This window comes from Struthio camelus, chromosome 3 (assembly GCF_040807025.1).
Source record: "Struthio camelus isolate bStrCam1 chromosome 3, bStrCam1.hap1, whole genome shotgun sequence".
Lineage (NCBI taxonomy): Eukaryota > Metazoa > Chordata > Aves > Struthioniformes > Struthionidae > Struthio > Struthio camelus.
The window spans coordinates 95,131,459-95,150,641 of record NC_090944.1 but is presented as its reverse complement, the minus strand read 5'-3'; the positions used below and the strand labels follow the sequence as shown (position 1 = coordinate 95,150,641).

At 40.3% G+C, this 19,183-nt stretch overlaps 1 protein-coding gene across 7 annotated transcripts in view; it reads right to left on the bottom strand.

Annotated features, from left to right (window-relative positions):
• Positions 1-19,183, bottom strand: part of MTR (5-methyltetrahydrofolate-homocysteine methyltransferase) — a 73,389-nt gene that overhangs the window by 2,998 nt on the left and 51,208 nt on the right. For 6 of the 7 annotated variants that reach the window (XM_068939247.1, XM_068939243.1, XM_068939246.1 and 3 more), the window contains 2 exons: positions 18,457-18,569; positions 17,611-18,329 (listed from right to left, as the gene is read on the bottom strand). In XM_068939247.1, coding sequence (XP_068795348.1) covers positions 18,243-18,329; positions 18,457-18,569 — 200 coding nt within the window. In that variant the 3' untranslated portion in view covers positions 17,611-18,242. Of the gene's footprint in view, positions 1-17,610; positions 18,330-18,456; positions 18,570-19,183 lie in introns of those variants that run through there. The other variant, XM_068939244.1, reaches the window with a different exon arrangement.

Genomic DNA, 19,183 nt, shown 5'->3' with positions numbered 1-19,183 from the left:
AGCTAGCCAGCAAAACTACAGAAAGAAAATTATGACTTTGCTCTGTTCTGACAGGACAGATGGAAACAAACTTTAATGGTTTCTACAGGATTATTTTTTCTAAGTAGCATTAGCCAAGCGAGGGCATAATCAAGCTGACAGTGTCAGTTACTATTAGCCTGTTCCTAAGGATGCCAGGCCTTCAAAATTTGCTAAAGCCATTATGATCAAAGCAATGCACTCACCAAGATCGAACTCTAAATTTGTTCAGATTTATACCATACACGTGCCTTCCCAAGTACTGATGAATAACTACAAAGTGGAAAGCCCACAAAGGGAAGTGGAATCTAAATTCTTATAGGACAACCTAGTTATTTTGAGTTCTCAAAAGTTAACTCCAGCATGTTAAGTTCTTCCCCCGCCCCCAAACTTATTTAAGCAAAGTCTTCTTATAACTGCTAGTCTTCTTATAACGGCTTTCTCTCTTCTGATATCTGTTATAAATTTAATTATTCAGAGGTCGCAGAGTGATGCTGAACAGATTCTGGTGACTGAGAAAGCCAGCAAAGTGCTTCGTGCTAGTATGGCAGGACTAGCCCCTATCAGAGCACAACCCTGGAAAATAAGATTCAGGGAGGGGAAAAGTTTAGCTGGAGCTCTTCAGCTGTGTGTTTGTCTGCTCACACATAAGATAAAGCACTTCCATCTACAGGTCTGCATATTTCTGAAACAAAACATACACCGACTAAAGACAGAGATTTTAATTCCGGAGCCTACATGAGTTTCTAAGAAAGATGATGTAATTCAAATAGGAGGTAAAGGTATTATGCAGAATTAACTGAGAAGGCTGTACAGCCTGTTTTACAAGAGATTAGAACAGGTGATGATTTTAATAGTCTCTTCTGAGCTTAAAAACCAGGATAGCCTTACTTCGCTTTTTTCTCAAGTTGATCATGAAGACTGCTGTGTCTTTTGCCATATTTGGTAAGTCCCAAGCTAACATAGATATTACATAGATTTTCAAAACACTTGAAACATTTGCTAATTGAAGAAAGAAAAATTTGGAAAAATTAGTCTCACACTAAGTTTAGTGAAACTCAACTGTGTATTATCACGATTTTTCATGCAAACGGGTTGTTCTGTTCTTACTGCACTTGTTATTTTGCTAACAGTTACTGCGTCCGTCAGGCTGGCAAAGCTGCTGTAAAGTTGTTTGGCAGGAACTCGGTCTTTGTCCAGTCCTTGCAGCTTAAGGGACTAGGATTGCTCCTCTCTTTACTACTTCTCTGCTACAGAACCACACAGTCTCTTCTAGCACATAAAAACTATTAGACTGATGAATTATCTGTTCCTTCTGCTCCCAGATACAACCATCTCATTTATTTGTATGACTAAATCTTTGCTGCCATCTCACAATTGTAAGTATCTTACGTGGCCAGAAGTGGCAAAGCAGCAACACATAAATCAGAAGTTTTAATTTTCCATTCCACATACCACAGTCCTTTAAAAGATTCATAACGGACTGAAGAAGCTGTGAAGGAATACAGACCTTACAACTCTGTGTATGAGAGAGCAAACGTCGGCATTTACCAGACCACTTAAACTTGTAAAAACCTTTTAAAACAATTATTTGCTTAGAGCTTTCAGTATGTCGTTTTTATTGCGCCGAATGCTGCTGCCCTGAATCTCTCTCTGAGGAAGGATTTTTCTCTCTGCTGACCATACAGGGAACATAGCACAGTTAGGTTCCTAAATGGGGTACCTAAAGTTATGCAACAGGAATACCCTTGTGCATTGAATGGCATGTACTCACACCCACTAGCAAGTCAGCCTTTTTGCCATGTGAAGCAAACGGCAAGCTCTTAGCCGTGCAGGAAGCACACGACAAGGCATCGGAAAGCCTTTAGGCTGGGAGAGGGGAGAGCTCAGACCAGCCAGCGGTTTGAAGAAAGTGAAGATACAGGAAAGGGGACTGTAGGGCTTCAGGGCTGAGGACAGTGACGTTTTTCAAGGAGCTGCAGGAGACTCCAGACATCTGGTTTGAGGGGCTATGTTTTAAGCAGGCAACCCAGGAGCATTTGTAAGCCCCAGCTTCACTCTAGACAGTAGGTACATTGCAACTTCCAACTCCACCACCCTCCCCCAGGGCACTGCTGTGGCAAGAAACTGGAGACAGATGCGTAAAAGGGAGACGTCGCATGCTCCAACCAACTCTGGAATGAGGACGTAAGAGCACAGGGCACAGCAATCAGGCTGGGTACAACCCCCTACCTCCAGCCTCGCCTCCTCCGCAGCCCTCTCTGGAGGAGGAGGTGGAGGGGAAGCCTTGCTCCTCGCAGGACCCAGTGAGGACCATCCTTCACAGCAAGGATCACGTACCAGCAGCAGGATGGGCAGCAAACGCTGGCTCGGGGAAGGAGGGCCCCTTGCAGCCCCCCGGCACATCCCCCCTGCTCTCCAGGCAGGAACTCAAACTAGAGCCGCCACTCTCCAGCCCTCATCTCTAGAGGCAGCACCCATTCCCCAGCAGCCTGCTTTAGCCTCTGCCCTCTCCCTCGCACAACCTTCTCCTTTCCACACTGTGGGCCACATTGACACCTCCTCTCCAACATTTAGTGGGAAGGGTGTCCTGTCAGGACCCTAATACAGCACTATTTAGGCATGAACAAATCCAGCAGTGACATGAACTTGCCTAAGATTTATTTTATTTTATTTTTTTAAATCAGTTGCCCCTCTCCCTTCTCTGGTATTGCAGGAGAGGAGGGAAAGCTGTGTGAAATAACTGCCTTTGCACTGTGCTTCAAAAATGCGGTATTTAGGGCTCAGTCTTATCAATCTTGGCAAGTTATACTTAAACTGTTGAGATTTGTCTCTACTATAGGGAGCTTTTAGCTCACTTGCAGCCAGTGAGTGCAGATATATTTTGGGGTAGCAGATAATCCCTATGTTATCCTGACCAAAGATAAGTACTATTAAGATAAAATAAGCATAAAAAGGGAGAACACTCTGGCCTAAAATTAGGTATAGTGCTGATAGAGCCATTGCAAAGCACCACCCGTTACAAATTCACTGACTTCAGAATTTGACAGACCATTTTGACCATGTTAGCTGACTTCCTTATAGCACAACTGCTATTTCGCTAGGTGATTCTTGCACAGTAATTGCAGATGAAAAGACTGCTATCTTTCAGTATATACGCTGCACGTTAAAAAAACTCCTAGCGTTTTAGCATTCAGTGATTTGTTCATCAGGTAATTACCCTCACTGTTAAAAAATAAACATATACATTTCATTTGCAGTTTGAGCTACGGACTCCTGCAAGATTGGCAGGAGGACGCAGGAACTTCCCTGACACAGGAGGACACCCAAATCCCTGAGTGCAGAGCTGGAAAACAACACTTGCCTTAGCATCGCTTGTTTGTACAGTGCAGAGCAATCTTAATATACTGCTGTGTAAAGCAGAGCCCCTCTGCAGCTGAGCAGGATGGCAGGTGTTTGATAGCTCACAAAAACATGATGCAGCAATTTAAGTCAGGAACTATGGAACAGCATGTCAAATTCAGGAAGGATGACTGTACCCGTACAGAAATATTGCTGGTGTTAACGTCCCTGCTCTTGTGAAAATCACCATGCGCTCTTTGGTGACTGCATTTGGTCAGGACTCGGCTTTGGATTTTCTGATCAACTCTTTTCTCCCCACAGAAGATTTTGAAAATTGCTGATATTTCACTTTCTGCATTTCCACTTTCCAACAGTTCGGCCATTCTGAGGCCTTTAGTTTTCAGTGCTTACGATAAACTGATTGTGACAGAAGAGCTTTAAGAGCCTAAAATATTTATTTACACAATAACTTCTTGTTGTTATTTTTTTTTTCATTTCCTACATGTATTTTTACTATGCTTTTTAATTCACTGCCATGCAATGATACAGTCCTTAGTTGTCAAGAGTTGTTTCAATACTGAATAAATGCTTAATTCAAGGGATAAGAATCAGTTTAAGCCTATTACTTTTAGTCAAAGAAAAGTCTACATCTGAACTGTGGACTTTTCAGCCAGCTCTCATTACCACACCTTTCAGGCAAGCATTTCTAAATAGTTTAAGGGAGCAGCATAAACCACCACCAACAAACCAGGGATAACGTTTGCAGGATAAGTTAGGTGTCCTGTCAGTAGCATTACACCTTCAAGCTTTGAAGACAGACCACCTCTTTCTCCCCCTCCCTCCCACCTCTGTAACTTCAACCGTGTGGAGCCACAGCTCTCTCCTTTTGCAAATTACCTGGACTATGCTTTAATATGTACTTACGTTGACGCCCCTAGCACATAAAAACAGTCCTCACACCTTGCCCACCTTTCTCTCTGCATGGTCTCCTGTGCACGTCTGCATGTCTCTTAATTCACCGTATGCAGCCATATAGTAAAATAAGGAGAGATTATGTCTCAGCTGGTTTGGTTTCTCAATAGGGTGGGGAGAGTTTTGCAGCCGTGCCAGTTCCCTGCCCCACCTCCCCTCGGCCCTCAACACTGGTGCAGGCAGGGAGGGGAGCTGCGGCTGGGCACAGGGACAGGCACCAACAGCACCAGCTTCAGGGCACAAACCACAGTGGTAGGTCGCTGGCAGACTTCCACTTTGCGCAACCTGCTGCATGCTCGTATACTCTAAACAGGCATTTGGCAAGCCTCACGTCACCTCATCCAACAGCATCTCCCTTAACATCATCATTAGTTCTGTGCTAAGCACATCTCATTCCAAGTAGAAAACAATAAAGGCAGGCAAAATTCTCGAGGCAATGGTGCAGAGCAGTCTCAAGAGCTACATTTTCAGTGTTTGGATAGACCCCACCAAAAACACTCCAGTGCTTTCAAGAGGATTACCACCATGCAGTAAAAATCAGAAGAATGGGATTAGAAGTAGTCGAAAAAGAATATAAATCTGAACGTGATCTGAACCAAGCCAGTAGCATGTTAGGTATGTGAAGTAATTCATCTCAAAACTCCCAGGAGTTTGTCATCATTGCAAAACAATAAAATTACAGGACTTAATTCTTCACATAATTCCATTATTCTTCCATGGTGTTGCAGTAGGCATGAATACGGCCAGTTTTAAGAGATCTACAAAATATGAACAGTTCCAAACTGTATGCAAAGAACCTAAAAAAACGTTATCATGACTCACATGGAAACTAAAATACACAGCTTCTGTAACTGGGCATACCTCAAAGAGAAAAAGTTCGGAAACATGGAATTCGAATTGCATTTCTCTGAATTAACCACAAATTTGTGATTAATTCAGAGAAATGCAATTCAAATTCCATGTTTCCTCCAAAGGTAAGCAAAGGTAAAGGGAAGCAGATATCACAGTTGCCTGTGGAAGAGGGGTAAGGGGCTGTCTCTTTTCACAGTTTGCCTATGGATATATCAAAACCTTTGTTTCTGATCAGCTAGAAAGAGAGATTCAAACTGTTTATCTGACTTATACATGCAATGGTGCATGTATTTGTTAGTCTGTTTACCCTAACTGATGCTAAGCAGTTTCACAAATGCGTACTTGACAATGTAGTGCCTGCCCTATAAATCTGCAGTGCTTGTTGCAATATCAAGGATAAGGAAGGAAACATAGAAAGTAGAGTTGCTATCACTGGAAACCAAAATCTTTTTGGCGGATGGATGATAGGATTTCTTCAATAAGGACCTTGATAATTAAAATGTCAACTAAGTCAGATTGTTCTTTCCATATTAATGGCATCTCTTGTTAATTATCCCTTATTTATATGACACTTGAATCCTTCACACAATCAATTGTGGTTAAGACCAAGTTCACACTCCACTGAAACAACAAATCATCTTAATTGACATTTCTGTTGCAAAAGAGGCTGATATTTTCTTTTTCACAAGCCAGAAAGAAAAAAACTCCCCACAAAGCATGTGAAGTCTCATCAGCTGTGCTTAGCTACACTCTAATGGCATAGCATATAAAAGCAGTAAACCTTCAAGTTGAAAACAGATTGTTCATCCATTCTAAAGGATATTCATGTTGATCAACACAAACACTGGTCATTAATTACACTGTGCTCCTCTAGCCCTCCCTTACAGGGCACACGGCTGTGCTTATATGAAGGCACACCAGCTGAATACATGCTTATGAAATAAAATCCAATCTGTTGTCCAGATTAAGCAGACATCCATCAGAGAGGTACTCATTAAATAATACTGACAACACTAAGCAACTACGAGGTTTCTGAGCCCGAGCGCCACTTTTCCAAAGCTGATAGTCCAACAGCAAGCATTCCTTTTGCAGACTGCTTTTTTCACATTGTGCATACACAGTACATACCTCATTTGCTCACATAAATACTCTCTGGTTATCTTTCTGACAGCAAGAAAGAATTTTATGCTTATACAGCATTTTTCTATCACAGAGTTAGTTCTTAAGTTATGCCTTTGGAAATGAAACACGGTCAGCTATGCTTTATGTCTATTATCTAACATCCACCGCTCATGAATTCTAGAATTAAAAAAAATACGTAGCAGGTTTCCAATTTTGAGATCAGTAATAATTTCTCTGGCCAACAAAACGTGTAGCTACAGTTCAGTGGATCTGGCTTCTGCAGAATAACTGGGTGTCTGTGCTTAAGCAATGTTTTGTTTTTACTGTGAAAGGTCAGTCTAATTATTCTTTACCTACATAAGATATTTTAAAACCAGGCAAATCACATTCTAAAATGGATCAGGTCTATATTACAAGTTAGAGTTCTGCAAATATTCAAGTTCTGATTAAAGGATCACCAAATTACACAGAATTTATTATTCATGAGTATTCAGTTAACAATCCATCAGTTTAAAAAGGCCCTTTTTTGGCTCAAATTGGAACACAAATTGCAGGCTGGTAAGATGCAGCAGTCCATCCTAAGCACTCTGTTGCATGGCCAGCCAGCTACTTCCCCTCCCCCCCCCCCCAATTCCTTTAATTAGCTGCAGTTCCTCCGCACACTGGCCTGCACCGTTCGCTTCTGCAGGCCAAACTCATGTGACTGTTGCAGCTACTTTCTGGCAGCAGCCAGTCGGGAGGAATTATAACCTTTGCCACAACAGGCATAGCCAGAGAGATGAATCCAGTTTTCCCTATGGAGGGCTCCCAAACATATAATTTATGCAAATTATTAGAAGAAAGGGATCTGCTTTTTGTGCTGACAATTCGGTGGTAGCTTCACAGTAAACCAAAAGAGGGGTCATAATGGAATTGGACTTCACTGGTCTCTAGCTGTCAAGTCTACTGTGTACCCCAAGGGCAAACTTGGCTCTCGTTCCCATGTTTGGGAATGCAGCCACTCTGAATACGAACAGACCAGAAAGTCTGCATCCTGCAGTCAACATCCAGCCGGCTTCCCCTTCCAGCAGTATCATGTGGTAAGCACTGACCAACGAATGCAGTCATCAGGAGACTCCTTTCTAGGACAACCCCTGCACCGCATGGCGCAGTGAGCGAGCTGTGCACAGCCTTGGCCTCAGCTGTCTCTGCAGCACGGCCGGGTGGGCGTCATGCCACACACATGCTGCGGCCAGCGATGTGGCCCTCATGCAGCAAGTACCACCGGCTTTTACCTACCTCTTGACCAGCACCTAACATACACTATAGATACAGGCGAGTTTTTGCAGCTGGTGTAGTTTTTGGTTTTTTTTTTCCTAAACATGGACTAACAGTTACCAGTATCAGACTTAAGAATAATTTCTCTATACTATTCACATGCAAAGACTGTTAAGAGTTTCTTGGGTGTTAAACAGCCACAGGTGAAGAATATAACAGTTTATGCAAATACTTATTGGAGTCAACTATCTCACGACTAGCCTGTCTGGAATATTAGCCTTTAAAGTTATTCTTCTTGTTTTTTAATTCAAGACTTACAGCCACTTAAATACTTAGGAGCACAGATCCTAATGACTGCAGTCTCCAAAAATTTAAGAACTCTCCACTTTCTTCTCTCCACTGCTCTTGGACCCGGAAAGTGCTCATCAGACAGCTGTAAGAACTCAGTCGTTGAAAGATGGAAGTGCATCTGTCACTCAGATCCAGTGGCATATTACTATCCTTATTCTGAAACATTTGCCTATTTCTGTGACTGTTTCTGGGGACTGGCAGTGCAGGTTATTGGAGGATCAGTCAGTCGTATAAGGGAGACCTAACGTACAGATTACCAAAAACGGGCATAGTTGAATGATGAGCCTACAAGTTCAACACCAGTTTTGGACTGATCTCACTTTTGACGCTGTGGGACTTTCAGCCCTTATGCTACAGTTTATGGGCAGGTATCTACTACCCTTCAATCATAGCTAAGGAAGAATCCTGAAAAGCTGAGAGCCTAGCCCAAAATCATAGCAGGAATTAACGCCAGAGCTGCCTGGGGCGACTGCAAAGAATCTGGCTTTCTGTTTTGCTTATACCAAAGGTGGGGGGAAAGAACAAAATTCTCTCTCATCAGCTCATACCCACCTCCAAGCAACCAACAACAAAAGCAAGCTGCTTGCCACCAAGGGAAAGCAGTGAGAAAGAAAACAAGGAGTAGGTAGCTTTCCCTAAACAGTTGTTAATTGTTCTATATTTACATATAAATATCAAACACGACAAATAATGTGTTTTGCCCTATATCCAGCAAGCAATACACACGCTATACAGCAAGGAAAAAAAAAATCCTCGCTCACAAACCTTAAAAAGCTCGTAAAGCTTCTGACAGAAGCAGACAGGTGAAGTGTTTCAGTTTCTACTTCAGAAGAAGCAATCATACTGCTGTGCCTGCAAACCATCCTAGGGACAACTTATTTTAGAGAGAAGAAAAACACGTGTTTCTTTTTAAACCAATTGTTTTGAACGCTACATGACTTCTTGGACTTATTAATGCTAAAGGCTACTTTTAAATATAAACTGTCTGGTGTTCAACTTCCTTCAGTCCTGCCTTATTATTCTTGTAGTAAAAAAAGCAACTCCTTACACAGGAAAGAAACAGAAAAGCAGCCAATGCATTTTGCAATCAGTGAACGCGCTACAAGCTTTGGAATATTAAGACTCCTTAGGAAAAAGGAGTCTTACGACTCTACAACTCAGCTAGATGGAGATAAACTGTTTAGATCCTTCATTTACACACGCACTTCCAGTCTCAATTATTCACCAGCGCTCTCAACCCTTCAGTCGGTGAACAGTGGAGGATACCCTGTTCTACCTGAAAGGTCACTTCTCCGGCTGCTCCAGCAAGAGCTCCATGCACTGCTTTTCCTATCATTTCAAAGACTACAGAGATGAATTTTAAAGTGCTGCGACACCCTTACAATTGCTAGGGGAGATTCGCTGCCGTTTCTTACTATTTGTAGATCTCCACTTGAACTCTGAAGCAGAACAGTAGCACAGAGACAGAAAGTCATTTCGCCATCCTTTTCCTTCCCACTCCACGCAGAAAAACAGCAGCCAATAAACACCAGGACATAGGCCTGGTGGATGGCTTAGAAAGATTCCCGCTAACAGTAAATCCCAAGTGCAAAGCATTGCCCCTTCAAGACTGCTGACATCTCTGAAAGAAAATACCAAAACAGTTAAATCTGACTTCCAAGGTACGATGGGTGGAAGCATGGGTGGAAGATACGAGTTCTTAGCTTCTGAAAGCTAAGAACTACTGACAAGAATGGAAGGAGCAGCAGAAAAGGATGAATGGAAGGAAGTATACAACCTTGTCCAAGGAAGTATACAACCATTAAAAGTATCACGACAAATTGAAAGAACTACTACTTCACTTATCTAAAGCATATTTTACTGACAGATCCAGAGATCACATAAGATGCTTCAGATGCCATCAAGAACTTCACCCTATTACAAACCTCACAGCATTACAGATTTCATTCAACTACAAAAGCAGGACATTATGGTATACTTCATGCTGACCTTTCCAGAGAGCAACCATAACACACTTCTGTTTTTAAATTTATTCAGACTTATTAGCGGTAGTCATAGCACAGCAGCTGCCTTGCTGTTGTTCAGCGCTTTGCAGGCAAAAACAGCATGAAAGAAATGCGACACTGCTGCAATTTTGCTGATATTTGCAGAATTACATAACATGAAACAAAGACATTTATGGGGAAATTTAACTAATAGGTAGTACTTGTTTGAAATAAGGCCAAACAACACTCCAATAGCAGATGGATGGTTAGCATAACATATCTTCATAAGAATAGAAAGGACTCGTAAGTCTTCAAAATCTCATTAAACAGTATGACTGTTTTTAAAGCCACAAGAGGGTTGAACTCATGAAAACGCGTTCAGAGCAAGATCTTAACTGCCTGCATTTGCCAACCCTTGTCTGTTGAATCCGGACGCCTTAACACCTTCAATCATTCAGACTGCAAAACAGAATCAATACCCATGCTGCTGATTTTGTGCTGCAGTTTCTCCACAACTTCTCTGAGATGGATGGCTGCAATTGATCATATTGAGCCTGCAGCTGAAAAGCTCATCTGTTCTCGGCTTGATAGGGTATCACTTTCTGTCAGATAAGCGTTTCAAAACGAGCATAAAAATTACTTTTATAGTTCGTTCCAGTCATCTGTTTCAATGAAATAGAGTCACTGAAGGAGGCTTAACTGCACATCCTGTTAATCTTCAAGCTTTTCTGACAGGACTTCAACTCCGAATTTTCCTTCCTCACTACTGCATTAGGGCCAATCCAAGTTGTGTTTTAGGTAAGTAGTAATTTTTCCATAGACTTTAATAGCAGCTTCATCAGACACCAGAATTGCTCCTAAAAGGCACTCACTTCAACTCCCAGGTAATGAACATGACAACACATAGATATGCTAGTCATGAACTGAGAATAAAACAGTACCATAAAACTGCTGTCGTCTTTTTGCTCCCTCCTCCAGCACGCTGGGAGCTACGAGGAAATGCAAGTTGTTTGACTAGGTTTACCGAGCGCCAAGATGTACACCACTAACTGGAGACTCTTTCTGAGGGAAACAGAAGTATCTGAAAGTTCAAGAACCTGAAACGTTCACCTACAGGGGGGTGCTTTAAACTCTTTCAGAAAAATAATCCTGAAAGTGCACATTCTTCAACAAAATCCATGTTAAGCACTTCTTCCTGTAAAATAACCAGGAACATCAGTACTGAGGACTAGGATGCAGCAGGAGGATTCTGTTGTGGGAGAAATTGCCATGAAAGGTGAAGCAAAACATATAGTAATGCCTAAAATGACGTGAAATGGTGCTGATCCAACCTATGGAAGTACATAATCCTCAGCTGACTGCTGCCTCCTGTTTTATAGAAACGTCACTTAATGTTTATCTGACGAGACAAAACAGTGTTAAATAAGTGCTTGGTACACTGTTATATCGTATTAGGCTTTGAATCTCTTGCGTCAGTGCTTCTCACCGTACGTGTATAGATTGTACTACAACAACTGCATTGCAACTTTTATTCTTTCAGCTGTCCTGATGCAAGGAACAGTATTTGGAAGAAAGTAACAGAGCAGAAAAGTTAACTGCTCACTTTTATTTCCTAAATAAAGCATATGAAGATGGTCATGATTTTGTAAGCAGTGAACTTCTCGACTAAGGAGACTGGTCTTGCACATCCATAACCACATGAGTAAGTTCGTTAGACAGGTGTTGATAATCAAATCTGATCTTACAGGCCTTAGTAGAGAAACAGTGTATATATTTACTAAATAATAGTATTCTGAAGAAAGCCATCTCTGTTTCAGTTAGAAAAAGTTTTATGAAAGCCAAAAATATAGCAGAGAGTTACTACAAAGCCATTCACTATAAAAGCCTGATCAGGTGAAGAGAACCTAGTACACTATTTAGCAAACATGACATTTCACGAGTAGCGATTTCTTGAAGTAAAGCAGCTGAGTATAGACAAGATTGAGGCAACAGTTCAGTATGGAGCATGATTTATGACAATAGCTAGAGTACATGTTGTACCAACGTATCTCTAAAGAACAGTTTGCTAAGTAAGTCTCTTGCCTGTCCACTGCAGCTTTTTATCTCTCTACTTCCTGTAATGCTCCCGCCCTATCTACAGAGATATGCACATATTTGTTCTCACAAGGTCGTAGCAGAAACAAAAGGGCAGGAGTCTACCAGCCACAGAGAACTGAAACCTTTTTAGACGTTCTATTTACACTTTACTCGTGAAATTCAACCTAGTGTTAAAATTGATGGCCCAGATGAAGAGGAATTAAATAATCCACTTCCTGGGAAGAGGCCACATGACAAGAACTCTGCTGAAATCCAACAAACAAAGCAACATGTATTTTGCATTAAAAAAAAAAAAAAGGCAACAGGTGGCACTCACAGGCCATTAGAGAGCTCCGAGTTACATCTCCAGCTTGTGGGGCAGGAAAAGAGGGAAGGAATACAGACCAAATACATGAAATTAAGAACAGAACATCAAATGGAAAAGTTGCACTTCCACATACAGAAGAAGCCTTTTAAACACCTTAGAGTAAGGAAAACAAAAAGAATGAAGATTAAATCCATGATGCATACACAGCCGGTACTGTTTTATATACCGACTGAAGCAAGCCTCAGATCAAAATTGCTGATGAACTGTATGTGCAGATGCAGAGTTTTTTACTTATTTAAAATCGACAGTCCTGGAAAAGGAACTGTTTTATTTTCACATGTCACAATATTCTGCCAAAGTCAGGGAACACCAGTGTCAACTGGAAATTTTGTCAAGAACTTTATTCTAAGTAATGATTCCAACAGCTCCTAACAGGTGGCTTTTTTTTTTTTTTTTTAAACTTTTCAGTAGCTTTTAACTTACCTCTAGCCATAAGCTGACTACAAGTTAATTATCATCAGTTCCTTCTTCTCTCACACGTAAGCACACAAATATAACTCATGAATCCCAAGCATGCATTAGAACATTGAAAGCTCCTTAAAATGGTTCTCAAATTGCATTTCTAAAATTCTGAGAGTACACCTAGGGTTTGGGCTCCAACCTTAATTGTCATTTACTTTAAGACAAATATTTAAAATACTCATATCTTGAGAAGACGCATGTTTGCTGTAACTCTTTCTTAAGCTTGCATCTCCTATCTAAAGGACTGAAGTTCTTCTGAAATCAAGTTACTCTCTGGGAATCCCACACTATTCTAGCTTCTTTTAGTGCATGTAGGCAATCCTACATGCATAGTAAATTGCTGAATTAGTGCCGCTAATCTTCCAGTCTCCTAACTGAATCGCTTTATCAGCTACTTCTAGACACCAATGCTAAACCCTTTTAAGTCAAAGATGGGTGGTTTGTAACTTGAGTTTGGGCTCAGACAACTTTTTCATCATAAAATAATTAAGCCTCCCCGTAAAGGATTTTTAAAACATTTGTTTATAATGTCAGGGCATAGATAAATTCTCTACTTCATCTTCACAGTTCATACTGTTAAAATACTTCAGTCCAAAGTGACACTAGTTATATTATTGTTAAAAGAGTATACTGACCAAGGATATAATTAATACATACACATAATAAAAGGCTGCTATAGGCAGAGCTACTAGCACCATTTGTTAATGTCATCCAACACCTTCCAGTAAAAAAATTCCTTTGGTTTTAAATTCACTAAATCTCAGTCCGCTTAGACAACAGCTCTCACCACATGAATCTCTCCAAGCCAGTTTTGATTTGTTATACCAACACTTTCAGCCAGAACACAAAACATTGTATGGTCATTACAAATTGACTTTTCCCCCCCACCCTTTTTTTTTTCTTTCTTTCTTTCTTTTTTCCTTTTTTTTTTTTTTTTTTTTTTTGTTAAAGTAGCATCATGATTTGGAGCAAGGGCCTGAAATTTAGCAAATTAGTACTGTCTGTCAGGGAAATGTTCATCTCATTCTTGATTTGCCCAAGTAGTTATAGGCAAAACACGTGAATGCACAGATAACTGGTTCTCACTTCAGAAGAGACTTTAAAACCTTTTACAATTTCATTTGGGCAGAACTCTGACTGAGAAAGCATCAACACCTAGAGTAAGAGGGACTGCTGGAGGGGAAAGGAGGAGGGAAAGGCTGATTTGACAGGGACATGGGATAGAAAAGGGACTAAGATGAGGTAAGGCTGAATCTCCGCAGTCCCTCCATGTACTTCATACTGTCTGTGGCAAGGAAGGGCAGAGATCACCCTGGTTTGATAACGCTCCTCAGGTTAGCCTGACCAAGAGCTTTAGGCACAGACCATCCCGGTGCTGCGAGACAAACTCTTGGAAACACGGCCTTTAATTTGTCAGTCATCACGGCAACTTCAGGCTAGCCATGATAAATATTGGCTTGCTTTTAAACATCCTGGTTCAAGCTGAATTACAAATCCAAAGTACCAAGTTTGGTAATCTCAGCTGAATTCTACTCGCGCAGCTATTTATCTCAGGCACGTCACTTGGTGATCTCCAGAGGTCCCTTCCAACCTTGGCGATTCTGTGATTCTGTGATATTCCGCCACGGTGGTATTAACAGAACAAAAGAACATGCAGGCTTATTGCATTTGTGTTTCTATTCTGCTTTTAGCTGGTCAACAGATCAATGACGTGTGAAAGCAGGATAAACATTCTTATTTTGTTCAGAGTATGTTTTGTTTTGGAAAATGGCACCTACAAAAGCTTGACAGTCAACTGAAATGACTTTGCAAGAGGGCAGAACAAGCTGTGCCATACCAAGACGTGCACATACATAGGAATAATTTCTCCAGCAACTGAGAGTAGGTGCTACTGTTTCTTTACAGAACCTCTTGGATTAATTAGTAAGGCTATTTCTTGTCTTGCATTTCAAATTCTAAGGCGCTAACTCCATTTTTGTCATGACACATTCAGGTAAATCAGCCAGCGTTTCCAAGTGTATTTCACGCAACCCAGTCACGGTTATTAATAAAGTAGCCCCCTTCCAGAAAAGCAAAATTTTCAAAAGTTAATACACTACCCTCAACGGTCTCCCACTCTTCCCCTCAGTTTCTGGGCATCGCTTGTGTTTTAGGGAACTAGGAGCAGAAATGACTACACCTTTCGCACCAGGCCCCACACAGGGGCAGAAGTCCTGGATGCTCCTGAGATAAAAACAGAAAGGTGTACTGATGTTCATATTGTTGACAAGGAGGCAGACAACTTTCGAATATTATCAAGAATGGGAAATGCTCAAATATATGCACAGCAAATAAATCTGAGTTTTGTTTTTCTCAGAAGGGTGACACTTAACCTATGGTACACAGAATAAACTGAACTAAAATCTTCCCAGGAGCAACAGCAGCACTGAAACAGACCCCAAAATGAGGGTGCAGACTTAGGGACAGTATTCCCTCCTGACACCCACAGACTAAGATATGTGCCTCAAAACTTCATCTCCTGACTGCTGGTCTGAGTTACAGCCAAAAAGTGAAAGCAACATGAGTACACAAAGGAAATTACCCATGAGGATTAAAATAGAATCGCTTGCAAAAACATTCTCAATTTTCATCATCTCTTACATTTTGCATCTTTGTTAGTCATACTTGAAAAAGCACAACAAAACAAGTCTTCTGTGTATTTGAAAACTATCAGCCTTTCTTGGACACTGTCAGCTCCATTTCATTACTTCAAAGAGGTATATTCTATGGCTTTTCAACATAATTCCATGGAAGTTAAATAATCTTACCTGACAGAACTATGAGAAACTTTTCCTTCACAATTTACCTTTGTTCTGGAGAGAAGAATGAAGACTTGTCATATTCAAAATGTCAGCTGACAATTTGAAGTAACAAACGTTTGAAGAAATTGTCCTGGTTAAAAACGTTTGCATAGTAACAAAGAAAAATTTTTCCAAACAGGTTCTCACAACGAGAGACGCAAGTAAAGATGACTTTTGTCAGTGCATTATACATGTGTGCTAGGGCAAAATAACCTCACAGCATTTGAAACCAGGCTCTTGTACCCAAAGTAACACCCTCACCACTGGGTTATATGCTATTGCACCTATTGCTCTGTGGGTCTGATTCTGCTACAGCTGTAGTCACTCAACTAGGAGCTACTGATTTCAACAGAAGCAACAATTATAACAAAAAATACCAAGCTGAACAAGCCAAACTTTGACCTCATTCCCACAATCACAACTTCAAGTAAGGCACTCTTCTTCCAACTGTAAAATTACTGAAGAATGGTGAAGATACCAAATATCAAAGCAAATGTGAAAAGGAAAGTGAAGAGGCTTTTGATTTTTACAGACTACGTATTTTAGGAACTTATTTTCCCTTATATTAGGTTGGTTTGTTTGTTTTCTAAACAGTCTAGCAGACTGCAAGAGCTCCGGCTGCAAGGAAGCCTTCCAGCAGCAAGAAACAAGGACATAGCTCAAGTTTCTCCTGCTGGGGGGTGTGTGTGGGTGTGTGTGTGTACATGTACACACATACATACAGATATTTATGTATGTATGTAAATATAATTTCTAAATCTCTCTCATTTTGATCGAGAGAGATTGATTTAGAAATTATTTCTGTAAGTCATTAAAGCATGAGAGACTCTAAAGCATTCAGTTGAGAACACACTTACTGAACCACTTTAAAAACTCCATAGCAGCCTTTATATTTTCAGATTCATGGTACAATGTGAATATTAATTTCAACATCATCTATTCAGATCATTGCACAGATTTTATTGCTGCCATTTAAAAGGATAACACTATTGATAGCTTAATCTTTATCAAACCTGACATATTATGATTCTTTTAGTATAAAGTCAGATGAAGACATTACAAATTGTACAAATACTAATATTTACAGATAAACTATTTAAAGAATATTCTCTTCATAGTATTGGTCTTTTCTTGATAATTAGAGACCAGAAAAACAGGATTTCACACTCATAATATTTTACTGAATTAGCATTTAAATAATACCTGATTTAAACTAGTTCTGCTTTCCAGAGATTATTAAAAGCTGCAAACAATTAGCTCAAAGTTAACCACACATGCGAAGAACAGAAGAACTACAGGGTTAACTGCTATTTATGATAGTATGATACGACAAGATATGACTGAGCATGAAATTTAGGTATATAATCTACCTAAACCTTTTTTTCCACATGAAATGAACAACGAGGATAAAAAGATGAGAGCCTTCGAAACGTCTCTGCACACTGAATAGCACTGCTACTATTTGCTTTTAAAAATCAGGTACCCAGACGCTTAGAGTTAGTAAAACACTGAAGTCAGCCCCAAGCCTGCTGTCTGTGTACTTAAAACAACAGTCACGCTTCTCTCATACTTTTCACATAGAAAAGGTTGTTTAAATATGAATTAGGCCTAACAGCATAACCGTGCGGTATCAAATTCCATTACCCTTTATACAGAGTAGAAACAGATTGTGGCTTGCTGAAACGGAGAGGAAGCATGAGATTGCTAGGCTGACAGCTCCACAGGCTCCATCATCTCATTTAATGTTTTGTGATAAGACAGCATCTGATTTTACTTCAGCACATCGTACGGCTTTGATAGTTCTAACTACAATCATCATCATGAAGTGCATTTAAAAACTTGAGTTGGTCTTTAGACATAGCAACATTACTTTCCAGATTACAAGCCCCAAACATGGAACAGACAAGTTTAAAAAAAAAAAAAAAAAGAGAAAAAAAGAAAAAAACCCAAATCAAAAAAACTTTATTGTACTGCAGTTGTTCTTGAATACTCAGTATAAAACCCTTGCTTGACCTCAGAGACAAAAATGCATCCTATTTCTGTACCGTGACTTGCCAAAGTGTATTAAAAAAAACCAGAAGCCATGTTTGTTCTATGTACATCCACAGCCAGTGGGGTACAAATTCTTGTCCCCAATCTCAAAGCCTTCTTCAGGCTAGGAGAGCTTTACAGCTCACACATCTCACTCTATATCTAGCTCAGCTAGAGTATTTTTGTAAAAAATAAATACATGCATATTGCTATGGCTAAGAGACTTGCAAGGCATTCATAGTCCCAAGGCAAGAATACTGGGCAGATTTGAAATATAAAGTTCTTCGAGCAAAAATAAAATCAGATGAACTACTGGAAGATGGCATGGAAAGAGCTAGTTTTAGTTTCAATGTGAAAGATTTTCTTGACTTGACTTTGTTGGGAGTTTGTTTGTTTTTTTGGGCAAACCAGTGACAAACAATAGAAACCATTTCCAAAGAACACCAAGAACAGCGATGTAAGATTATAGACACCACTCTACTCTTCCTTTTGGGAAACAGACTGATCAAAGGAAAATGCTTGACCACAAAACACACACATACACAGTTATTCAGGATCATATCCCAAAATGGGTCCCAGCCATTTCTCCACCTCTGGTACAGGTACATTTTTTCTCAGTGCATAATCTTCAACCTGCAAAGGGAGCACAAAACATGATTTGGAATCTCCAGCTTTTACCGCTTCCAAAAAACGCTGGAACATCTGGTCACAAGGTGTTTCTGAATGCTATAACAATATTATAAGGCACAGTGCAAGTTACCTGATCTTTACCTATCTTGCCAACAGCAAAATATTTGGATTTGGGACTGGAAAAGTAGAGGCCAGAAACTGCAGAAGCAGGTGTCATTGCTAGTGATTCAGTTAAACCAATTCCTGGAAAAGAAAACAAACAACATTTTTGTTCTCTGAATTGATAACAAGCATAAATTCAGAGCCTCTTTCGTTGGGCAGACTGAAAATCCTGAGATAGCTTCTGGCAAACTCAAAAAACAAGCAGCTTTCAACTACACCGTATAAAACCATTTTCCACTTGTTATCTTTTTCAAAAAATAGGCATAGCTTTACATATATTGCAGACTTTCATGACAAGGCTATTGTAGAATAACTTGGAATTTGTTTGAGGGCAAAAACATGGACACTGGCAACTGAGAAGGGTAGAGCTCGAGCTCTGAAACACAGGAACGTATTCTGGGATTGTGGAGTCAGCAGTGAAGTAGCTGACATTTAAAATATCAGAAGAAAACAAGGGAAATAATTCGTTCCGTTTTAAGAGTTACCATCTCAAGGTTTCTGTGGTCCAGGAAAGACACTGATGGATTGGCTTTTATTTCGTTTATATCTGGAATGTCTTCTTACAGCCATAAGGATGCTTAAATTTTTCTTTTTGTGCAGCAGAACCCTGTTTGCATGCAATCTGCTAATTAGGGACATATCTCCTTCATCAACAGCACTGGCAGTATTTTGCAAACTCTTCTTTGAATGAGGCA